This window comes from Rhipicephalus microplus, chromosome X, assembly GCF_043290135.1.
Source record: "Rhipicephalus microplus isolate Deutch F79 chromosome X, USDA_Rmic, whole genome shotgun sequence".
Lineage (NCBI taxonomy): Eukaryota > Metazoa > Arthropoda > Arachnida > Ixodida > Ixodidae > Rhipicephalus > Rhipicephalus microplus.
In genome coordinates this window covers 11,789,907-11,814,337 of record NC_134710.1, presented here as the reverse complement: position 1 = coordinate 11,814,337, position 24,431 = coordinate 11,789,907, and the positions used below count along the sequence as shown (strand labels likewise).

General features: G+C 44.3%; 1 protein-coding gene across 2 annotated transcripts in view; it reads left to right on the top strand.

The window, feature by feature from the left end:
• The window catches only part of abs (ATP-dependent RNA helicase abstrakt), a 160,751-nt gene that overhangs the window by 22,896 nt on the left and 113,424 nt on the right, over positions 1-24,431 (top strand). For both annotated transcript variants that reach the window (XM_037426588.2, XM_037426587.2), the window contains exon 5: positions 4,856-4,916. In XM_037426588.2, coding sequence (XP_037282485.1) covers positions 4,856-4,916 — 61 coding nt within the window. The remainder of the gene's footprint in view (positions 1-4,855; positions 4,917-24,431) is intronic.

Sequence of the window (24,431 nt, the reverse complement as noted above, 5' to 3'; positions counted from 1 at the left end):
CACACATCATTTGTCACTGCCATAATTTTACTCTATGTATATTTTACGCACCTACAGCGACTGTTTTTAGGCCCATTTACAGCCACGTCACATCTGTTTTATCCACACTGCGTATCGCACAGCTCATTATCATCGCTCTGGCACTCTTTGGCCACATCTGGCCTTTGCGCCAATAAACTCCACCAATCATCTTTAAGTAGCGGTAGTCGTCAATACAGTGGAACCTGTTTACATTGAACTCAAAAGTGTCGTGATAGATGGTCGTTATATCAGTAGTTTGTTGTATATGAACCGGCCCATAAAAACGACCCCTTAGTGGCCAAACCTTTTTTTTTTTCTTGTGGATATTTATTCAAAAGTAAGAACAATCCCTCCGCTGACAAGTTAGGCCTTTTCGCTGGTTAAACGACGCCCGTTTGCTCACAAGTGAATTCAAGCACGTTCGTGATAAACTCATGTTATTCCACTGTCGTTCTACTGTGGTTCCACTGAAGCGCGGTACCACCATATCAAACCAATAATTCCTGGCTAGTTGCGTGCAGCACGTCGCTTACTTGGCTCTCGCTGCTGCATGCCCGTTCGCCTGGAGTCCAACGTATGCGGGCGTTCGTGTGTTCCTCACACATACTTCTCTCGGGATCATGCTCGGGTGCGGCGAGTAGCCTGTGCGTGAACACAAAGAATTTTGCAAGCTACACGCGCAAGCGGCTGCTCACGACGCGGCGACGAACTTGCGAACGGCAGCATGACGAGGTTGTACTGCAGTCGCTCGGCTGAGCAGCTATCTGCAGATGATGTGATAAGGTTGCCTACGATGAGTCAATGGCACGCCATCGCTATTTTCTGACACTTATCCGTTAAGGCACCACTGAAACCGCGCGGAAGTTGCTATCACTAATCGACTGATCTCTGCCATTTCCAAAAGGTGGAAAACCTTTTACGGCACATTATTTCATTTCATTTCATTTTATTTACCCTCAAGGCCATGCTGCATCATAGAGGGGAGGGATTACAAGTTTACAAGGAATAAAATACAGCATGAAAATACAGCACATGTTGGAGAGTTGAGCATGGCAGTGAACTTATATGCGACAAAAGTTATCACTTCTCGCATTTATAGCTTCTTGCGTTCGAAGGCATTGTTGATTACTCGTCGCCGGTCATATGATATCTTCGTCGCATGTAAACTGTCCTGCAGTGGCGCACATGCGAGAGCACATCTATATGCTTTAGAATGCCTTTTTTTAACATTTTTTCTCGCTTCATATGCTTTGTATTTTTACCGCAACCATGTCGGAAGTGTTTGTTGTAGAAGTAGGAGGCTTTGAAAAAAGTTCGCTATATGTGGACTCAGTTTCAAAGGGTAGCATAGGAAACTTGTAAGTGCACCGAAATATGGTTGTTATAACTGATACATCGTTATGTCTAAGATCGTTATAAGAGGGTTGGACTGTATCTCCACTATAAGCGGTACCACACTATAACTTACTAAAGCAACCTTTTTCAAGGGCCGCACTTGCACAAAACGCGCTGAGCATGCAGTCTCATTTGTCCCAAAATTGATGCTTGAAACTATTTTAATATCGGAATGTTATAAAACATTAACGCCCGAAAAATCGTGTTGCCAAATAAATGAATTGTGAAATTGGAGGGGGGATCTAAAATAAGAAAGTAACATCGCTGAAATTTACCTACTATCTTAGACCATCTCGATTTTACGCATTACACAGAAACTGTGTTGAATCATGAATTTCATGCGCGGAAAGACGCCAATCGTTCGATTTCGCGAGCGTGCACCCGATTTCAAGACATCACAATCGAATTGCAAACCACCATTTGAGTGCCGCACATGCCACTCTCATTATCATTAATGATATGTATTTCTACCCATCAAATGCAGCCAATGTGAAGAGTTTTATTTATTTTTTATTTATTTAAATACTCTCAATGCCATTTACGGCTTACAGAGAGGAGTGGTGTTACAAGTCAAAAATAGCAGTCTTGAATGATGCATGATCAGGGTTGCTGGCGATGTAGGCAGGAAAGTGGTTTCATTCAAATGAAGTTTCGTTGCATGCAACCACTACCGAAATGCAACCAACGCTGATTAGGCCTAGCCTGCCATTTGGTATGCTGTCGCGAGAAGTACCTCCAAGACATGAAATTCGGTTGTCGAAAAAATTGCACTCAAATACTGAACCAAGAACAGTGTGCGTGACACGAAGTTTGTGTTCGCGGCCAGCAGATCAACGATGGAAACCCGCCAAGCTAATGTAAGACCGAGCACTGGCAGCAAATGCAAAAGCTTGTGTGATGAAGCCTTTGTAAGAGCTTTCAAATTTACGAACCAGTTATCTAACGTGATATCTGTAGCGAACTTGATAATGACGATGCTTTTCCCGAAAGAAAACTCTCAAGCGCAGATTATAAGGAAGGGATCACGCATGCCATGTTGAGCCACGCACAGCCAGCAGCAAGTGACCGGAGCCATGCTAGTGTCGCTAGTACACTGCTTCCGCGTTGGCACTGGTGCAAAGGTTTCCTGAATAACCGCCCTCCTCCCTTACTCGAGGACTGCAAACAGCATGTTGTTGTTTTTTTTTTCCTTTTCCTCCTTTTGTCCTTGGTTTGTTCACCTGTGTCCACTCCTCCTGTCATAAAGAGGACAGATCAGAGCTCAAGACAGCCACAAATTGCGTTTCTTTAATAAAAGATAAAGCCAGCTCTCTTCAGATTTTTGTTTTATTAGCTTCTAGCTCAAATTCTTGTGAGCTCTATTTTCTCAGCTTTCAATTTTTGAGCAGTTGCTGTCAGTCATCGCTGTGCCATTTTGCAACAAATGAAGATATAACCATTTCCGTTTTCTGCACTTAGATCTTGAGAAATTGGTGAGTGCCATAAAGCGGTCCATATATGTGTGTACATCATACAGATTTGTATAATTCGCTTTTTGTAAAAATCATTAGTAAGACAGTATGACCAGGACATTAAAAAAAACTTTTGTGTGCTTACTCGAATATTAAAAAACAAACCAATAGCATTACAACCTAGAATACGCTTTTGTAAATATTCTTATGCAAAAATTTTGACACACTTATGACTAATTATTAATTTTGGGGTGACATTGAGAGACTATCAAGTGTTGTAACTCAAAAACGACATGAAATAGCTCGAAACTGATTTCTATTATGATGTCAGCAAAACAAGTGACATCTGAATCCCACATTTCATCACTTTGTCTTCATAAATAACAAAAATAGTTTTAATTGCCACGTCTCCTCTTGTCCTCATGGAGGCGAAGCCCCTTTTCTTTTCGCTGGCAGGCTATGGTGCTTCACCTGTCACTCATTAGTATCACTATACTGCATTGTCTTGTGGTTCCTAAGGGCTGTCGTTTCCATAGAAATGCTCTTTGGAATCAGGATCAAGAATTGCCGCATGATACCCAAAGTTTTTGAATTAACCGTACTGGTGATGACGGCAGCTTCAAATTATCTACTCAAAAATCATTGCAAAATGTGGGACTGCAGGAATCCTTCGAGTGAAGCGGGATGTTGAAATAACTGAATTCAAATGAATGAGATTTTATCGTATTTTCCCGCTTTGCAGATACAATTTGCACTTGGAGGGAATATACTTATGCCACTGTGGAGCTCTGATGGGGTTTACCTGAGAGGCTATTTCTCTCTCAGGGTGTTTATACATTTTTTATATGTGTTTAGAAAGTTTTTTTTTAAATGTTTTTACTATATGAACTGCAGGAGAGCAGTTAACTGGGCTGTTTGGTACACGATTTTAATGGGGCAAGAAAGAGCACTGGACACAGGATGGTGAGACATGAGCGCCTTGTCTACTGTCCTCCCATCATCCCGCCTCTTGTGCTGCTTTTGCTGTTTTAAAATGTAGTTGAATTGTTGGTACTCTGAAAAATGCTCCACATTGGTGATATTTTGATGCCTGTGCTTTATCTTTTCTTATCGATGTTTGTTTTAAGTGTTGCCTTTACTAAGTGTGGGATACAGGGTTCATTGGGTTCATTTCTAAAATGAAATGAGTTAATGCTTCTAATATCTCTGTCACACGGCAAATCTAATGTCATTCACAGCGAATGGCATTAAACGGACCTAATGTCATTTTACCTGCAAGCTGTCACATGATGAAAACGTATGTCATTTTGAAATGATGACCATGGCGTTAGCCCTTCTGAGCTGTTGATATTGGGAAAAATAAAAATATACTGAATCTTGCATGCAATGGACGTGTATCCACAAAATTAATTTTTATGAGTTAAAAGGTGCTCCCCGAATATAAACGCAGCCATTTTATACAACTTGCCTCAGCTGCACGACACTCGAAAACCAACATGGCCAACGATATGTGCGATCGAGGTTGAGTACAGTCAGCTGAAATGGGGCGCACGACTGACTTCTTGACAGCAGAAATGAGACGGCAGCAGCGATACTGTGTATCTATGAATTTAATCACCACAACACGTGCAATAAAACGATCAACATCCGCGATGCAGGCAACAACGACAACATAGCAAATGTCAAACATGGTCGTCATCCAGCCGCTCTAGTTGAGTGTGTTTTTTTTTTTAACTTTCGTGCTTGCTATTTATTATGTCATCAAACCAGTAATAAGTTGATCTAGTAAAGAACAAGATATTATAAACCATAAAATTTTTTGTCGAGACTACTTATACTGTTCGAAATTGAATGTGAATGTGTTTTGGGAACTCATTTGACAGAAAATGCTGTTTTCATCAAATGGCATTGGTTTTCCCGTGTGACAGGGCTATAAAGCATGCATAACTACAAAGTGTCATAATTTTGTTCATGTTTTTTTCCTCAAGCACTCATGGGTGTGGCCGAGTTGGCCAAAGGCATCCAGTATGACCAGCCAATTCAAACAGGGTAAGCTGCAATAACTTTGAATTTGATATGGTGAAACAGAAGTGACGGTGTATGCCGAGTAGTGTTTTTTTTATCAACAAACTTGAAAAATAAAGGGCTGCGATATAGTCTTTAAACCGGTGTAATTTGATTTATTTGTTGTAGCCTGCAATGTTTGTATTGTGACGTCATCTCACGTTGTTCTTGGGCCACTGCTATAAAAAGGCGGTGCTTGCACAGTAAAGTGTTCAGTATCTCGGCAATCTGCGTCCTGTTTGTATAGTCTCGCCACCCTCGATCACCGCCTCCAACAGAGGCAGAATAGCATTATTTTTCATACTTCAGCCCAATTCTTTCAGTTTGCAGAAATGCCGCAGGAGTTGGTTACACATTGCATATTGAACATTTTTCAACACAAATCTAATAAAACATTGTAGAGATTGTGATTGTTGCATATTTAAATAATGGAGGAAGGAAGTGTGAATTTTAGGGCTCGTTTTCTTTGTTAGGCACAAAATAATAAGAACTGGCAGACAATAACGCCAAGGAAAGTATAGATATGTTGCTAGAAGTAATTGTATTGCAAATGTCTAGAAAGAAAGGCGGACAAAAAGATTACTTATTGCCTGCAGGGACTGCACCTGCAGGGGTGGAAGTGCTGCACCGATTGTGCCGTTCTGCGCCAATCTCACCTGCTGCACCTAAACGGCAATTTGTGTGTGCAACGCCAAATTTAGTCGAGTTTTATCATCGTCTGAGCAACAAGCGTGGGCTACTCAAAAGACGCCACCGCGTCCATATCAAATTAGTTTGGTCACATAGTACAGATGTCAGACTCTAGAGTTTTGCAAATGTGCAGTGCCACCTGTTGGCACTCTTTTGGGTATTGTAAAGCCCGACCCCCTTGCACACTTTGCTGCACAGCAAGGTGTAACAAACACGGGCGAAACAATGATTGAACTAAATATTAAACTTGTTTGCGCATGGAACACTCAGAAAAAAAACTATGAGTTTTTCTCCGTTAGTCAAACGGCTCTCAGAACTGCCATGACGTGCTTGCTGGTTCACTCACCAGAGTGACTGCGAAAAGAACAGCTGACGAAACAGCTCCGCGCTCTACGAAGAAAAACTACAGTCGACGCTACTGTTGTGTTAGGAATTGCCACGGACATAAAAGACTTCAGTTTTACCGATTTTTGTAGTTGTTGCAAAGCAGAATGGCGAGAGCGCTAGATACGGACCACTGCAAACGTGTTGGCTAAGCGAATTACTCACATTCTCCACAGCCGTTCGCATGAGAAAGTGTGATAATGTAGGTCTCCTGTTATTGTTTTTAGAAGCAATACTTTTTTGCAGACTAGTTGGTTCATACTTGAAAAATTGAATTGCTGCACAAACTTGAAGAAAAAACACGAGAGACAGGAAAGAGTGCAGTTTCCACTGCACTCTTTCCTGTCTCTCGTGTTTTTTCTTCAAGTTTGTGCAGCAATTCAATTTTTCATGTTTTTAGAAGCCTTGACGGAGAACCGAGGTAACTTTGATTATAAAACTCAACAGAGCCTCTGATGGTGGTGCGCACCGTGCAAAATTAGACTGGTGACGCATGCTATAAACATTGCACACTCCATGACCACCGACAATCTGAGGTGGTTGCTACCACGCGGTATCGTGCATGTAGGCTTTGAAGGTTTGAAGTTTCAGCTTTAACTAGCAAATGCAAACACTTACGTCATACAGGTAAACCGCAAAATATTGGTCGTGACTACAACCCAAGTTTTTCTATTTGTTGGTCTCTGTGATTGCCGGAGCTATCTTGAAAGCTTTGGTGTTGCCTTTTATTGTACACCGAAAAAGTGGACACGCATGAATTCTCATTTGGAGTATAGACAAACAAAATATAACAGTCAACAGAACATGCTAGGATGCATAATAAAACAGTTAAACGCACAGGAAGCAAGAGATGGATGGAGAATTCAATTGCAAAAATGAAAATTGCTGGGGCCATTTGCGCCGGAAAAGCTTCGTAACACTGATCATAAAATACATTGCTTGTGTAACTCATTTCATTGCTTTGACAACATGTGTATGCCCAAATTTATACGGTTAGGGGTTACAGAACGCACGTCGAAGTGCTTGCCATATACGATGTCATGCTATGCTTGCTTGCATTTAAGTTGCAAATCGCAGCACACTGAAATAACCGAAACATATTTTGCCTTGTACCCGCAGTTTGTTTTGATGACCTTCCTACTTTTCTGAAGCGAAGTTGGTTTGATGGGAGAAGCTTGCCAGGTCCTTGATTTTCAGGAAACCGTGCCTCAAAACCAATGAAAGACAAGGGCCTATCTACGTCCACTTGCGGACGGCTCTTTTTGCACTACCAAGTTATGGCCAGCGCGGCGATGAGGGCGCCGATGACAGTGTTTTTTGCAGTGCCACTTGGGCAAAGTCTGACGTCTGTTTCGGTTCATGCATGAATCTTGCGCCACGTGAACAGAATGCATGAATCTTGTTAATATGGCGTTTGTGTGCACACCTCATTATTTATTTATTTATTTATTTGTTTATTCAAAATACCTTACAGGCCCACTGAAGGGCATTGAGTAAGGGGGGCATCAGTATACAAACGAAATAACAATAAAGGAGAAAAGCAGGCGAAAATATATAAATAAAGAAAGATTACAAAATTCAAGGTGCAACAGCGTTATACAATATTAGAGTGCAACGAAATCAGGTTATCACGAAAAGTTTCACGGTTAGAAATGAATACAACATGATCCGGAAGATCGTTTCAATATGCAATGGCTCGAGGTAGTGATGATAAGTTAAATGCCTGCGTGTGACCATGAATGCGCATGAAACTATGTGCATTGTGAATGCGCCGGGAAGTGCGCGCAGGAGAATAAAGTGGCAAACAGGGAATTTCGTTACTATAAATGTACCTATGAAAGTTGCTGCGTATTTCAAGTGACTGAAAATGCAAGGTCTTGTTTCATTAATGTGATGCTTGAGTGATAGTCGTAGTTTCCAGAGATGAATCTCGCTGCCCTATTCTGGATGGCTTCCAACATACGTACCAGGTAATCTTGATATGGTGACCATGTGGACCATGCATACTCTAGCTGTGGGCGAACATAAGTAATATATCATAATGCGCGTACGTTAGAAGGAGCGTTGCGCAAGTTTCTGCAGAGATATCCGAGAGATTGAAAGGCTTTCGATGAGACAGCTGCTATATGCGTAGTCCAGGATAGATCCGATGTAAGGTGAACGCCTAAATATTTGTAAGATGGTGTAGCTGAAACAACGGCGTTATCAATCTTATAGTGAAATGCTGAAATGGTATGATTTCGGGTGAACGAGACTAACTTGCATTTAGAGGCATTAAGGGACATCTGCCAAGTTTCGCACCACCAGAATGTTAGGTTTAGGTCATTTTAGTGAGCGGAATGATCATTAAAACATTTAATGTTGCGGTATATGGCGCTATCATCGGCGAACAACCTAACTGTGGATGAAAGGTTATCGGGCAAATCATTAATGTTTATTAGAAAAAGAAACTGACCTATTACACTGCCTTGGGGAACACCGGATGTGACATCGCAAAGGTTAGATGAAATGTCATTGATCACCGTAAGTTGCTCACGCAAAGAGAGGAAGTTTCGTAGCCAAGACAGGATTAATGAATTAATATGAAGTGCAGCCAATTTAGAGAATAAATAATAATGAGGGTCAGTATCGAATGCCTTGGCAAAATCAAGGAAGAGGCAATCGGTTTGTTTGTTAGCGTTCACATTAAAGTGAAGGTCAGTCGTGAATTCGAATAACTGGGTGTCACATGAGTAGCCTTTTCTAAAGCCATGCTGATTAGAGAAGAAGAAGTTGTTTGATTCAAGGTGATCGTAGATACGAGAAGCCACGATATGTTCAAGTAGTTTGCAGGATATGCATGTAAGTGAAATGGGTCGATAATTACGGGGCGAGTGCCTGTCACCGGACTTAAATACGGGAATCACCTTACCAATCAATCTTTCAGTCCTTGGGCTGGTTAAATAGGAGACAGAGGAAATGGCTGGAAATATTTGTGGTGTTCTTCAGTATTTTAGAGTTAATGTTATCAATGCCTGATGAAGTAGAAACCTTAAGATTCGTGATGAGTTGTGCTGTACCTTTGTCAGTGACAATGATAGGGGCCATTAAAGCGAAAGGGTGATCTGGAACAAATGGCACATTGGAATAATCTTCCTGTGTAAAAACAGAGGCGAAGTACTCATTGAAAGCAATAGCAGAAGCTTCATCAGAGAGGGGCGTTAGTTCATTATCGTGTATTGTAATGTGATTAGGAGACTTGTTGTAGGGTGAAATTATTTGCCAGAACTTTTTAGGGTTATGCGACTCTATATATGTTTTAACAGCAAAGCTGTTAGTGGAACCATATAAACTGAAAAAAAAAAAAAAAAATCGGTTTTACTGGCAAAGAAATGACTGCAATAGCAACAATTTGTAATGTTGTAATGGTAATGCCGCACGCACTCCTTTCTTTTATTTTTGTTACTGCACCATTACGCATGTAAGACTGCTTTGTGCAAACAGCGCCCGAATGACTGGGAAACATTTAGATAATCTTAGAACCTTGCGATGACATTATGCGCACGATGCGTACATTAGTTTGTTCAGGAACGTATTGGGGTCGCTAGCAATAACGCTTGAATTTTTGATGGCACGTGTATAAATTCTGACGCACTTTGCTGCTTGCCAGATTATCGACGGCCGACGTTCTTATTTGATGCTATCAGTGTTTTGCATGTAGAGCGACTTTTCGTTTTCTAGGCACATGTTTGCCCAAATAAAAATTGTACTCATGAAAACAGCGGCTTCTGCCTTCGTCAACATCACAACCCCATGACAATACGAAGGCTGACAGCTAACTCTTTTGGATCCGACATCGCGACACTCTACAAAACGCTGGTGTAAGAGAATAAGTACGGCCGCTCCAGGGAGAAATGCCTTGGAGTGGCTGTACAATCTCTTCCCGTTGAGAGCGCACCACATAGAGCAGTTTACGAGTCGCACGCTGATGCTTGCCATTAACGCACGCACGCCAGCTCATCGCAATTACGCCCTTAAAATCAAAGTTCACCGCTGCTGCTTGAGCGACTCCTTTCCCCTGCGTCTTTTCATGCTCGTTCAAGACGGGTGACATGTTTCTTCTCTGCTTGCGCATTCGACGGCAAGTCTAACACACAGTGGAATGCCATCACGTGTGCCCTCTGAGCAAGGGAGATCGGCCTCCTCATTTATTGTCTGCTTGAGCAGCGTTCATTACCCAAGGTTGTGAAACTTACGCGCGGGTAGAACGTACGATGGGTGGGGAAGGCTACCAACTTGTAGTTTACCCGGAACAGGGCCGCGACTGGGAAAACCCGTCGAGTGATGATATAATTCCTATTGTAATAAAAAAATTTAACTTGATTCCATCTAAATTTCTTAATTTCTTGCCTGTTCTCATGTCGGCTGTGGCACTTCAATGACCAGAGCATGCCAAGTTTTTCACATTTATTTTTGCAGAGCCCTATTGGTTTAGTATGAATAAAACTTTTATTATATTAGTTCATCTCTAGTCTTGAGTTGCTGTTCATGTTGGATGCGGTGTTTTAATCACATTTGGACATCACAACATTTGAACATTAAATTTTTTCATTCGTCTGAGGTCTAGTAGCTGTCCAGAGCGCTGCTTATGTTTTTTCTATAACTGTTTTTTTTAGCGTTGCTTTTAGCTTTAATGTGAGGTTATATATATATATATATATATATATATATATATATATATATATATATATATATATATATATATATATATATATATATATATATATATATATATATATATATATATATATATATATATATATATTGTAGTGAAGAAGAGGGGCCTCGGCGGCATTTCTCAATGCCTCAGGGGCATTGCCATCAGCATAAGCTCGTGCTTGCGCTTGGCCGGACGTTGCTGACTGCTTCGCCTTCTGCGTTCTGCTCTGCAAATAAACCCCCTTAGAAGTGGTGGAGGTGCTGGGTTTCGATCACCCTGGAGCTTCGAAATCGCATTTTACCATCCATTATGCCTACCGACGCAAGTGCCGCTCCAACTCCTCCACTGGCACCGCCTACTGTTCTCTGCGCCGGTTGGTTCTCTGCGTCTGCAAGATCCCCCTGTTTTCTCAGGCACAGAAGAAAAGGACGTTGATGACTGGATTTCAATGTACGAGCGAGTGAGTACTCACAACAAATGGGATGACGCCGCCAAATTGGCGTACGTCTCCTACTACCTGTCGGATGTGGCCAAGCTGTGGTTTATAAACCACGAAGCAGAACTCCCTACATGGTCGGTCTTCAAAACGAGCCTCACACAAGTTTTCGGATGGCCTGAGGTACACAAACGCCGTGCCGAACAACGCTTGCATATTCGGTCCCAGCAGCTTGGTGAGAATTTCACAAGCTATATTGAGGACATTCTGGACCTTTGCAAGCGAGTCAACGAGTCGATATCCAAAGAGCTTAAGATCAAACACATCATGAAGGGCATTGAGGACGATGCTTTCCAAATGTTGCTTTCTAAGAGTCCTCGCACTGTCCTAGAACTGACCGAGTTATGCCAGAGTTTTGACGAGTTGCGCAGACAACGTCTTTCCACCCGACGTCCCTCGGTGCTCGACGACTCTTTGTCCAGCCTGTCCACCCTTGGCATAGGTAAAGACCATGCCCCCTTTCGTTGCGCAGTGCTCGCGCAACGAAAGGCAGGGTTTGATGAATATGTCGTCGCGTACGCAAGCCGAACTTTGACGAAAGCCGAGGCTAACTACTCCGTAACCGAGAAAGAGTGTCTAGCTATTATTTGGAAAATTTCACCCCTACCTGTATGGTCACGCATTCGACGTCGTCACTGACCACCACGTCCTTTGTTGGCTATCCACACTTAAAGACCCTTCCGGACGACTTGCTCGCTGGGCGCTCAAACTTCAGGAATACGACATCCGCGTTATTTACAGATCCGGTCATAAGCACACGGACGCCGACGCCCTTTCTCGCTCACTCATATCGGATGAAGGTGTTTGCCTCTCTTCTCTCGAGCCTGCACTTGCGTCATTCACCTTGCGCAACATGACCATGGAACAACGAAAAGATCCCTGGATCAGTGTCCTCATAAGCATTCTTTCTGATCCTCTCACTCCTTCGCCGTCTCGCGCTCTCCGCCGCCAGGCTAGCAACTTTTGCCTAAGGGATGATCTTATTTATCGACGCAACTACCTTTCTGACGGTCGCTAGTGTCTCCTTGTGATACCCCGCCATCTTTGAGCTGCTATCTGCGAAGCTTTTCACGTGGACCCACAGTGCGCCCATGCAGGCCTCTTCAAGACATACGCTAGGCTTCGACTCAGATTTTATTGGCGTGGCATGTATAACTACGTGCGGAAATTCATTCGCTCGTGTGCTCAGTGCCAACGACAAAAGTTACCTCCCGGGCAAATCTACCCGTCACAACCTCTTCCTTGTCCTAGTCGGCCTTTTGATCGCGTCGGCATTGACATTTACGGACAACTACCATCAACTCTAGCTGGTAATCGCTGGATTATTGTTGCAATAGACCATCTCACACGCTATGCCGAAACAGCCGCGCTGCCGACTGCCACAGCCCGTGACGTTGGAACATTTCTGTTGTAACGTTTCATTCTGCGTAATGGTGCCCCTCGTGAGCTCTTAAGTGACAGAGGCCGTGCCTTCCTTTCTGACGCCTTGAAAACATTACTCAACGAATGCCGAATCGCGCACCGCACAAGTACAGTGTACCACCCTCAAACTAATGGCATGACGGAGCGCTTCAACCGTACTCTTGGCAATATGCTGTCGATGTACGTCGCCTCTGATAATTCAAATTGGAACCAAGTTCTCCCGTTCGTCACCTACGCGTATAATACTGCCGTACAAGCTACTACTGGGTTTTCGTCATACTTTCTTCTGTACGGACGAGAACCTTCAAATACAGTAGACAATATTCTCCCATATAAACCTTATGAGTCCGAAAGTACAACTCTGTTCGAAGCTGCTCGACATGCTGAAGAATGCCGCCAGCTTGCCCGCTCTTTTTCTACAGAGGACCAGTGGCAGCAGCAATCCCGCCAGACTGGGGACCGTTCGGCTCCAAACTTCCCACCTGGTTCATTGGTATGGCTTCGGGCACCTTCTACCGCACCAGGCCGCTCCGCAAAACTTCTTCCCAAATACATCGGGCCCTACCGCGTTGTGGAGAAAACGTCACTCGTCAACTATATCGTGGAGCCCATCATCTCATCCACAGACCTACGCTACCGCGGTCGCGACACTGTCCACGTCTCTCGCCTCAAGCCATATTATGACCCATTAGTCGTTTCCTCTCCCTAATCCGCCAGGGTGGCGTCTTTTTCTGCGGAGAGCGATTGTAGTGAAGAAGAGGGGCCTCAGCGGCATTTCTCGGTGCCTCAGGGGCATCGCCATCAGCATAAGCTCGTGCTTGCTGCGCTTGGCTGGACGCTGCTGACTGCTTCGCCTTCTGCGTTCTGCTCTGCAAATAAACCCCGTTACAAGATATATATATATATATATATATATATATATATATATATATATATATATATATATATATATATATACACACACACATACACACACACACACACACACACACAATCAATCTTAAATCAGAGGGGAAAAAGGGAAAGAGGAAAAAAAGAAAAAAAAGAATATAAGGTGGACTCTCCCGGGCGCCCCCTTTCATTCTTCCTTCCCCTTCCCCCTCCATCTCTCTACCTTTTCTCCTTTTCACCTTTAGGATGTCTGCGGTCTGTGTATCCTTCCTTTCACTAACGCATTGTTCCCGACCAGACGGCACCTTCTGGTTCTGGCGGTTCGGTGTGGAGGAAAAGAGCTTTTTTAAGAAGTTTAAGCCTTCAACTACTCAGCGCCTCATAGACATCTCGTCGTAGAAAGAGGGGCAAGGCGTATTGCCACAGAGGCTGGCAAGCGGGTGCAATGTCAATTCTTGCCCACTTCTGCATTACGCGTGCAGTAGGGCCCTTCCGATTGTGCACATGGTTGCTGTTGGGCATGTCATGCTTGGCACAATTGATTGAATAGTAAGGTAAAAACAGAAACAGACGACAGCTGTACTTAGGAAGAGTAGTTATACTTGGAAATATTTTGAGTTGTTGTCCAGTGCCCTTTGCATCCGCAGTGTCGTGAACTCAGTTATTATTTTCATTATTGCCGTTATTGATTTCTAATGCTTTAATTGCTGCAAGTGTACCCGGATTCTCATTTATTCCTCAATTGATAGTTTTAAATCGGTGTATAAGGTATGACTCTCATTGTTCACGTTCTCGGTTTGGTTTAAATCCCGTCTTTAAGAGTGTTACTGATAGTTTGTTGAATGCATGGTCGGGAAGATTGAGATGTTTTGATAGAGGTAGACTTGGGGCTGATTTCGCATGGGCTCTGTGATTATTGAAGCGAATCCTAAATGGTGTTTCGGTTTGTCCGATGTACTGCATACTGCACACGTTACATTCGAGTAGGTACACCACATTAGAGAAATCGCATGTTAGGTTTCCTCGCATGTTAATCGAAAACTTAGATGGTAAATATATATATATATATATATATATATATATATATATATATATATATATATATATATATATATATATTTATTTATTTATTTAGATCAGCATTGATTCCTTAATGAAAACCACTGAATTTTTTTTGTGTGTTTATGAAGAAACAGAAACAATAATTAACAGTGATGTGTGACCCGAGAAATCTGCTCCTAAACTAAATTTTTATGCTCCAAAACACTACTTTTGGTGCTCCAAAGCTGTTCCAAAACTCCCCGTTTACTGCTCCAAAGCTGCTCCAGAACTGCATTATTTCTGTCCCTAAAGCTCCCCCAAAAGCTGCTCCAAAATACTGAAGTCCACTTCCACCCCTGCACCTGTGACCTTCAAATAACGTGTCCGATGCTCTACCAACTGAGCTAAGGTGGCAGTCATCTCTTTGTGCAGTTGAGCAGACATCTTAAGGTGACTGTGATATGGTTGTTAGCGATGAGTCAAAATGGCACATTCATTGCCACCTCTCTTTCTCTTTTTTATGCGTATTCATTTAGGCATCACCACAACCGCGAGGAAGTCATTATTGATTGACTGGTCTTTGGCGTTACCAAAAGGTGGAAAACCATTTGTGGCTTGTTGTGGTGTTGGCGAGTTGAGCATCGTAGAGAATTTTTATGCGACAAACATTATCACTTTTCACGTTTATGCCTCTTGCATTCGAAGGCATTGTTGTGTTAATCGTCAGTGGTCGTAGATGCCGACAACAGCATCAGAAAATGTTTCTAGCGAAAGCTGACCGCAAGTCTTCATGGTGCCTGCTATTTCTTTTTGTTTTCTTCACTTTCATTCTGCCAGGGATGAAATGCCTAAAAGTTGAGTGACCTCACTCGCATCGTCCAAACTCTGCATGCAGTGCTTGGCTCAATCTACTATATATTAGTTGCAAGTAAATGTCAGTGGGCACATGCGAGCGTGCACCCATCGCAGCTTTAGAATGCCTGTTTTAACTTTTTTTTAAAGATAATAATCTTTCTTGGGATACTTGAATGCAGAAATTTCGGTCTGTCTGTCTGTCACATGGTTCAGTGGTCCAGCCAAAGTATAAGCAGTTCCTCAACGGCCAGGCATCTTGAACTGGTGGCTGTGTTCATACTTGCAAACATTGTAAACCAAAAGAAAATATTACGCATATCTGAGGTGCCACATCAATACACTCAAACGTCATTATAACACAGTTGCATCTTACATGAACATAAGTTTGTTATATCGAAAAATTGGTTATAAAGGTTCATTCTTCACACTTTATTGCAAGACTATTCTTCACTTACTTCAATATATTTGGGTTCATTATATCGAGTTCGAGTGTACGTAAGCATCAGGTGGTGTGTTCCTTTACTACAGTATATATAGATTCGCAATTCTAAAGATCCTAGTGTTTCTTACGCTGCACTGAAAATGCAACATGCGATGCTATGCACAAAAAAGCACTCTGCCAATGATACGGTGCTGGCACATGGCAGTGGCTTTGGGTTCTGCACAAGCTCCTGTTTCCCGGCGCACTGCTAGATGGCGTTCATATCTTATGTAGATGAGACCAGGGCTTGTGTGGTATCGTCTTTCTGCAACATTTGCAGGAAAGCATGCAGACATGCAGCCAATTTCTTTTGCTTCGTATGCATCATCTATTTACTGCGACCGTGTTAGAAGTGTTCGTTGTAAAAATTGGGGGCATTCAAAAACATTCGCTGTATGTGGATGCAGTTCCTAAGGGTAGCATGAAAAAATTGTAAATGCACTGAAGTATGGTCGTTATAACCGATCGATCGTTATAGCTGGGATCGTTATAGCTGCATTTGACTGTACTACTAAAAACATCCCCTGTATCACGGCCACTAGATGAAAGAGTGCACGGGTATGGCTTGCTGCATGCTTTGAAACTGGTGTGACAGGTCTAGTTATCCGGACCACCGCTGCAGTGCCACTGGGGGGGGGAGATGGGTTTTGAGAGCGCCCATAGAATCGCATATGCGGCGCGCTTGCAGTAGTTACGCTTGAGCGCAAGCATCTCTGTGTGACCCGCGAAATCTTCTTTTAATATTCGTCTAACGTGCGCCCATTAGGTAATTACCGATCCTGCTTTTACATAGCTGTAGCCCTTGCAAATTTTCGGTATTGTCTTGCCTGAGATGCAACCTTGCACACTGATCAGTTTTGGCAGAAGTAAGAATTGTGAGCACATCTGACTGGGATACCACAATATCTCAACTAAGAGATCTGGAAGAGCTACACCTTTTCTAATGCATCAAAATTCATTATAATAAATGTGAGTATGTTGCTTCGGAAAACATTGCTTCAGATTTAGTCATTTCATTTAGAGCGAGTAACTTCAGCAATTGCAGTTGCCACTGTTCATTTACCACAAAATAAAAAAGACTTTTTACCTCCTCCAAAGACGTCTATAGTATCAGATGCAACAGCCACGAAATAATACTTTGCATGTGCGATCTCATAAAAGTGTCCTCGAGCCTTTTTGAAGTTTCAGTGACTGTAACTTCAATGATGGCAATTGAGCGAGCTGTTATGAAGTGAATAAGAGGAAAATTGTGAGACGAAAAGAGCAATGAAAGGCTGAAAAATGCAAACACAACATCTTGCATTCCAGCAATTTTGAATGTTTTTGTCTCTTTCTGTCACAACGTTCTTTTCATAATGAAACTAGTTCAACCTTACATTCAACAGTGAACACATAGTGGGATCAAAATGCTTGAAAATATTTTATTTATTCTCAATTTAGGGCTGATCTTGGCATTAATTTTTTTATTTTTTCACACTTTTACATAATAAAGCGAGTTGACAATTCCTTCACAGCCTCGTCGATGATATTTTTCAGGGAGAATATCTGAGTGAGTGCACAATAGTTGGCGACACACACACACAAAAAGTGCTTTGTTTTGCACCCGACATGCATAAGGTTATGCATGTCGGGTGCAAAACCACCACAGCCGCTGGCTGCAAATGTTGTTGCATCTAGGAGTCGTGACACTACCTTCCCGTTTTCTCTAATCTCTAGTTTCTTTTTCTGATTCCCGGGTTATCTCTAGTTTTTTTCTAATGCCTGCCTTTAAGTCCTTGGCACCTTTGTTATTAGTTCCGATTATTTCTGAATGCTGTCGTGTTGCGGTGTCGTGCATTCTCCCGCAGTGCCATGTGGAACTGATGTTCGTTTTCGTAAAAAAGCTCGAGCATCCCTTCCATTGAAGAAATTCGGCTGTCTTTGGTCATTTGCGGAACGGCACACATGCAGACTCAAACTTACCTCAGCGAAACATGCGGAGGCAAAAGTGTACCGAAAAGCAGCTAGTGGGCGACAAGAGTTTATATTTGAAAGAAATATATACATGGCAGCCGACACACATGTTGAGAGCCTCTTACTGAGAGAAAGTGACGAGAGTTGTTTTGGAAAGAGCTGCGGTAGGAAAAAAATTGACATAAACGCTCTGTTATACTTGTCTTTGTTTACTTTTCACATTATTTGTTGGTGTTGCTTTGTTCTGCCTCCAGCATGTGCGGCCAACGTTTGGCTTTTGTGTCTATCTATAAAACCATCCGTTTGGCCTTTTCACATTAGCCTCTCCACGGGCACTGTTGAATCCCGATAGCACTCCAACGCACTTGTCTTCTGGCAGTCCCCGTCATGCGGTTCTGTTATTCATTACTGTTTCTTTGTGATATATATATATATATATATATATATATATATATATATATATATTGTAAGCACATTCCAAGCATTTGATCGTTCTCACTTGCACATACCCATCATCATCGTTCTCACTTGCACATACCCATCATCATCGTTCTCTCTCTTGGTGTGGTTCTGAGCCGAGCCAGACATCGCAGAATAAACGCTTCTGCTCGCCCTGCCTGCTCGCCGTACCTAGTCTGCCTGCGTCTTTCAGAGTGGTGGAAGTGCCGGGGTAAGATCCCGACGTCCTCCTACGTTCATTTCCCACCTGGAGCTCCGATCTGGTCGCCGATTGCACCCAGCCACCCACACAGGTATGCAGACATCGGACCTAACGCCTAGCCCTAACGCTACAGCCCCTACGCCGGCGGCTGCCCGCTCTTCATCTACTGTCACCAGCCCTCAGCGCGAACCGCCCGTGTTCGCGGGTCTTCGCGGTGACGACGTCGAGGAATGGCTTGACCTTTACAACCGTGTGGGTTCAGCCAATCGATGGACCGAAGCAGAGAAACTGAGCTACCTTCCTTTCTATTTGACCAGCGTAGCCAAAACCTGGTATTTTAATCACGAAACTGACTTCGTTGATTGGTCGACCTTTGCCAACAAACTGCGACAAATATTCGGATGCTCATCGGGTCGTTCCGAAGCCGCGAAACAGAAGCTGGCTGTGCGTCTACAACTGGCACATGAGTCGTACACTTCGTATATCGAGGATGTTTTGGCCCTCTGTCGCCGTGCGAATAAAGACATGACGGAAGATGAGCGCGTTCGCCACATCCTTAAAGGAATCGGCCCAATCGCATTCAACGCCTTGGCTGTTGGCAATCCCGCTACGGTTAACGACGTCATTTCGACATGCCAACGCCTTGACCAGTTGCAGTCCCTTCGGCTTCAACAAGACAGTGATCCACGCCTGATGCCTCCCTCTGAATTAAAAACCCTTATCCGCACAATTATCCGGGAAGAACTTCGAGACCTTGAACAGCAGCGGTCCACTGTCGCCTCCGCTCCGTCTCCACCATTCGACCTGCGGAATCTTGTTAAGCAGGAGTTAGCGGCAATGGCGACACCGACATCCCCGGTCGCTCCGCCAGCACGCCCGATGCCCACATACGCCGATGTGACGCCCAGGTCGACACCGGCAGCACCGGTTGTTCAAACGGTAATGCCCACATATGCGGAGATCGCTGCGATTCCGCCTGCTCCCGGGGCATCTAGCTCTACGGATACTGCTAGTAGCCATTTGGCTGCTATGCGAGGTGGAATGACTGCTGCACCCTTGTATCCTCAGTGGCGTCAATCCCGTCCTGTTTGCTTTTACTGCGGTATACGAGGCCACATTTCTCGTTACTGCCGTCGCCGCCAGCAAGAGGAACGACGAGGCTATGCTGAGTTCGAACGAGACCGGTTCCGAAGACCAGATCTTTATGCTCCAGACACCTACCCGTCCGCGCAGTACCGGTCTCCGTCTCCTCCAGTGTCCCCTCGTCAACATCAGGAATACCGCTCCTCCAGACGACGCTCTCCATCGCCCTATCGCCGCTCCGCATCGCCACTTCGTCCAATCATCTCCCGTCCTGTTGACCAATCTTCGGAAAACTAAGGATTGCAGTTTTTGGAGGGAAAACTGCGTCCCGTCGACCAACAAAAATACCTCCTGTTCGCCCAGCTAATATGTTGTCAGTGACTATTGAAGGTATTCCTGTGCAAGCTCTCGTTGACACCGGTGCAACTACTTCTGTTTTGCGTAGTGACTTGTGCTCGCGCCTCCGTAAAGTCAGAACGCCCTATGTGGGACCTGTGTTGCGTGGGGCAAATAACGTGCTGATTCAACCTGACGGACAGTGTACGGCTCGTGTTTCTATTGATGGTATACGTCACCACATCGAGATGATTGTGTTGCCCACGTGCATTCATGAACTTATCCTTGGTTGGGACTTTCTGCATTCTGCTTCCGCTGTTATATCCTTTAAAGAGAACGTCATTCACATAACGGATACAACGGATGCGCCCATTCCAGTTTCATCACCCTCGATCTCCAACTTGGTCATTGTTGAAGACTGCGTCCTGCACCCTGGTCACGAACACGTGATAGCTGTCGCATCTACCCAAGTAACCGACGGTGATGCACTTGTGGCTCCTTCGTTTCGCTGCACCTCCCGTGGAATTCTCGTCGCCTCTTGCCTCCTCCGGTTTTCCTCTGGCTGCGCTTTTCTGCCCGTTTCTAACACAACTGCAGAATCTGTGCTGCTGCCCAAGGGAATGACAGTGGCAAAGATTGACTTCTCTCCATTGACCTCCATCGCGACACTCTGCCCGTCTTCGTCACCAGTACCAGCTCCAGGTTCACGTTCTTTCCCTTTTCGACCTGTCATTGGTTCAGACCTCACACCAAAACAGTCTGAAGCACTATTGGCCCTTTTGGCTAAGCACAAAGCCTGCTTTGATAGCTGTACCACAACACTGAGTCAGACTTCCGCGGCTGTACATCGCATTGAAACCGACGGTTCTCGTGTGATACGCCGTCGCCCATATCGGGTTTCGCAATCAGAGAGAGAAATAATTGAAAAAGAAGTGAACGAGATGCTATCGCGAAATATAATACGACCTTCTTCGAGTTCCTGGGCATCTCCAGTCGTTTTAGTTAAAAAGAAGGATGGCTCTGTTCGTTTTTGCATTGACTACCGCGCGTTAAATAAGATCACACGCAAGGACGTATATCCTATGCCTAGAATTGATGACGCTTTAGACACACTGCAAGGGGCGAACTATTTTTCGAGCCTTGACTTACGATCAGGTTACTGGCAAATCCCCATGAACGAGGCTGACAAAGAAAAAACTGCATTTGCCACACCGGACGGCCTTTATGAATTTAATGTAATGCCATTCGGCTTGTGCAACGCTCCAGCCACGTTTGAGCGAATGATTGATACTGTTCTTCGTGGCCTAAAATGGAAGACCTGCCTCTGTTACTTAGATGATATCGTTGTTTTTTCAAGTACCTTTGCCCAACATCTTCAACGATTAGACGAGGTGCTACAATGTCTCTCCAAGGCTGGCCTTCAGATAAATACAAAGAAGTGTACATTTGCCAGCAAAAGCATCAAAGTCCTCGGTCACGTCGTTTCCAAAGACGGAATCCAACCAGATCCCGAGAAGATCGCAGCTGTGCTACAGTTCCCTCGACCGTCCAACCAAAAGACGTTGCGCAGCTTTCTTGGTCTCGCGTCCTATTTTCGTCGCTTTATACGCAACTTTGCTACCTTAGCGGCTCCGCTAAATAAGTTATTGGCCACTGGTGCTCCTTTCTCATGGTCCAACGACTGCGAATCTGCATTTGAAATTTTGAAAGAACGCCTGACTTCCGGACCAGTGCTGCGCCACTTCGATGAGAGAGCGCCTACCATACTCCATACTGACGCAAGCGCACAAGGCATTGGAGCAGTCCTTCTGCAGCGTGATTCCACCTCTAAAGAGCAGGTTGTGGCCTACGCTAGCCGGACTCTGTCAACAGCTGAGCGGAATTACACCATCACGGAGCAGGAGTGCTTGGCTATCGTATGGTCGATACAGAAATTCCGCCCGTATCTCTACGGTCGGCACTTCACCATCATCACCGACCACCACGCACTCTGTTGGCTTTCATCAATGAAGAATATGTCAGGACGTCTTGCGCGCTGGATACTGCGCTTACAAGAGTACGACTTTACAGTTACGTACAAGTCTGGCAAATGTCATCATGATGCCGACGCGCTGTCCCGGTGCCCACTTTCGCTCTCTCGTGACAATACGTCCACCGCATCGCGTTCGAATGACTCTGACACCCAGCTTGCCTCACAACACGTATCGCTCGCATCGCTGGATCCAATGCAGCTATCTTCGAACTCCGATTTACGTTCACTTCAGCTGGCAGATTCCTACTGTCGGTCTTTCATTGATCGCCTTCGCGGTGTCACTAAACCACCCAACAGCCGCTTGCGACGCCAGCTTCGACAATTTCGCCTTCAGGACGGTGTGCTTAAGCGCTACATTTACCATCCCACCGGTAACAAGTGGGTGCCAGTTCTTCCCCGCTGCCTTCGTCTTCGAGTTTTGGAAGCATTCCACGATGATATTGCTGCCGGTCATCTAGGCTTCCACAAGACCTACGATCGCATCAAGACGCGCTGCTTCTGGCCTGGCTTGTCCACAACGGTGGCCAAATACGTGGGCTCGTGCGCGTTGTGTCAGCACCGCAAGCGATCCACATCCCCGCCTGCTGGTTTCCTTCAGCCTCTTCCCTGTCCCACCACACCATTCGAATTTGTCGGAATAGACTTGTATGGTCCTTTGCCGTTGACACCTTCCGGTCACCGTTGGATCGTCACTGCAGTCGACCATCAAACAAGATACGCCGAGACTTCACCTCTTCATTCTGCTACCGCCACAGAAATCGCCAATTTTTTCTTGAACTCCATCGTCTTGCGCCACGGAGCCCCTCGCGTCCTTTTGAGTGACCGTGGCAAAGCCTTCCTTTCCAAGGTCCTGGATGAAGTCCTGCAGGCGTGCAATACAGTGCATAAAACCACTTCTACATACCATCCGCAAACGAATGGCCTTACCGAGCGCTTCCACCGAACACTCTCTGACATGATATCGATGTACTTGCATCCTGACCACAAAAATTGGGATAACATTTTACCGTTTGTCACCTTCGCATACAATACTGCGGTACAACGATCAACTGGCTACAGCCCGTTTTTTCTCGTGTACGGCCGATCTGCCTCCTCGGTCTTCGACACGGCATTTTTCTTTGCACCGGCTCCAAGCAGTACCTCGCTCCCAGAAGAGTTCGCAGCCCGAGTCACACAATGCCGTGAAATTGCTCGCAAAAACACGGAAGCAACCCAAAAGGAGAGAAAACATCGCTGTGATAAAAAACGACGCGACGTGGCCTTTAATGCTGGCGATAAGGTTTTACTATGGACCCCGGTTCGAGCGTCGGGCCTTTGCGAGAAATTTCTTCACCGGTATGTTGGCCCATACACCGTTGTACGACAGACATCTCCAGTTAACTACCTCGTCACCCCGCTTCAGTCTGTCACTGACCGCCGTCTGCGCAGCACGGAAATAGTTCACGTCTCACGCATGAAGCCTTTTGTTACTCGTTCGGCCGATCTCTGACTGGCGGCCAGGTTGGCCGCTTCGCAGAGGGGGGGGGAAATTGTAAGCACATTCCAAGCATTTGATCGTTCTCACTTGCACATACCCATCATCATCGTTCTCACTTGCACATACCCATCATCATCGTTCTCTCTCTTGGTGTGGTTCTGAGCCGAGCCAGACATCGCAGAATAAACGCTTCTGCTCGCCCTGCCTGCTCGCCGTACCTAGTCTGCCTGCGTCTTTCAATATATATATATAAGGGAAAGAAGTGTATACCTAAGGGCTTGTTTTTCCATGTTTCGAAACAATAATAATGAGGTCTAACAGACAATAATGCCAAGGAATGAATAGGGGAAGCTATTAGAACTATTGTAATGTAAAAATAAGAAGAAATAAAAGTGGCTGAAAAAATAACTTGCCCTGAGCAGGTTGCCATCCCTCCTGCTCAGGGCAAGTTATTTTTTCAGCCACTTTTCTTTCTTATTTTTACATTATAATGGTTCTAATAGCTTCCCCTATTCATTCTTTGGCATTATTGTCTGTTAGATCTCATTAATAATATATATATTATATATATATTCTTCTGCCTAGTAAGAAATATGAAGAAATTTCAATGCCGCTTCTAATGATGTATACTTTCGTAGCCTCTTTAGTAAAGTTACAAGGAGCGCGTCACCATATTCGTAGAAACCACTTTAATCCATCGTTTAAAACTGAATTACTTTTACTATCGTGTACTGAATAACATGAAAAAGATTCAAATTATGTTTTTTTGTCATACACTTTCAGCATATAACAACTAAGAACATCTATTGTGAAGTGTTCAAAAATATAGTTGTCAAGCATTCGGGCTGAGAAAACGCAAAAGGGCTGAATAAACGTCACGGAAATCGAAATACGGTAATTTAAGGAAGGATGCATTGCATCTTCATTAATAGATCAACCACTTTGTTACACAGTCAGTGTCATATAATTCTGCTACGTGCATTGTGAAATTTTCTTTCA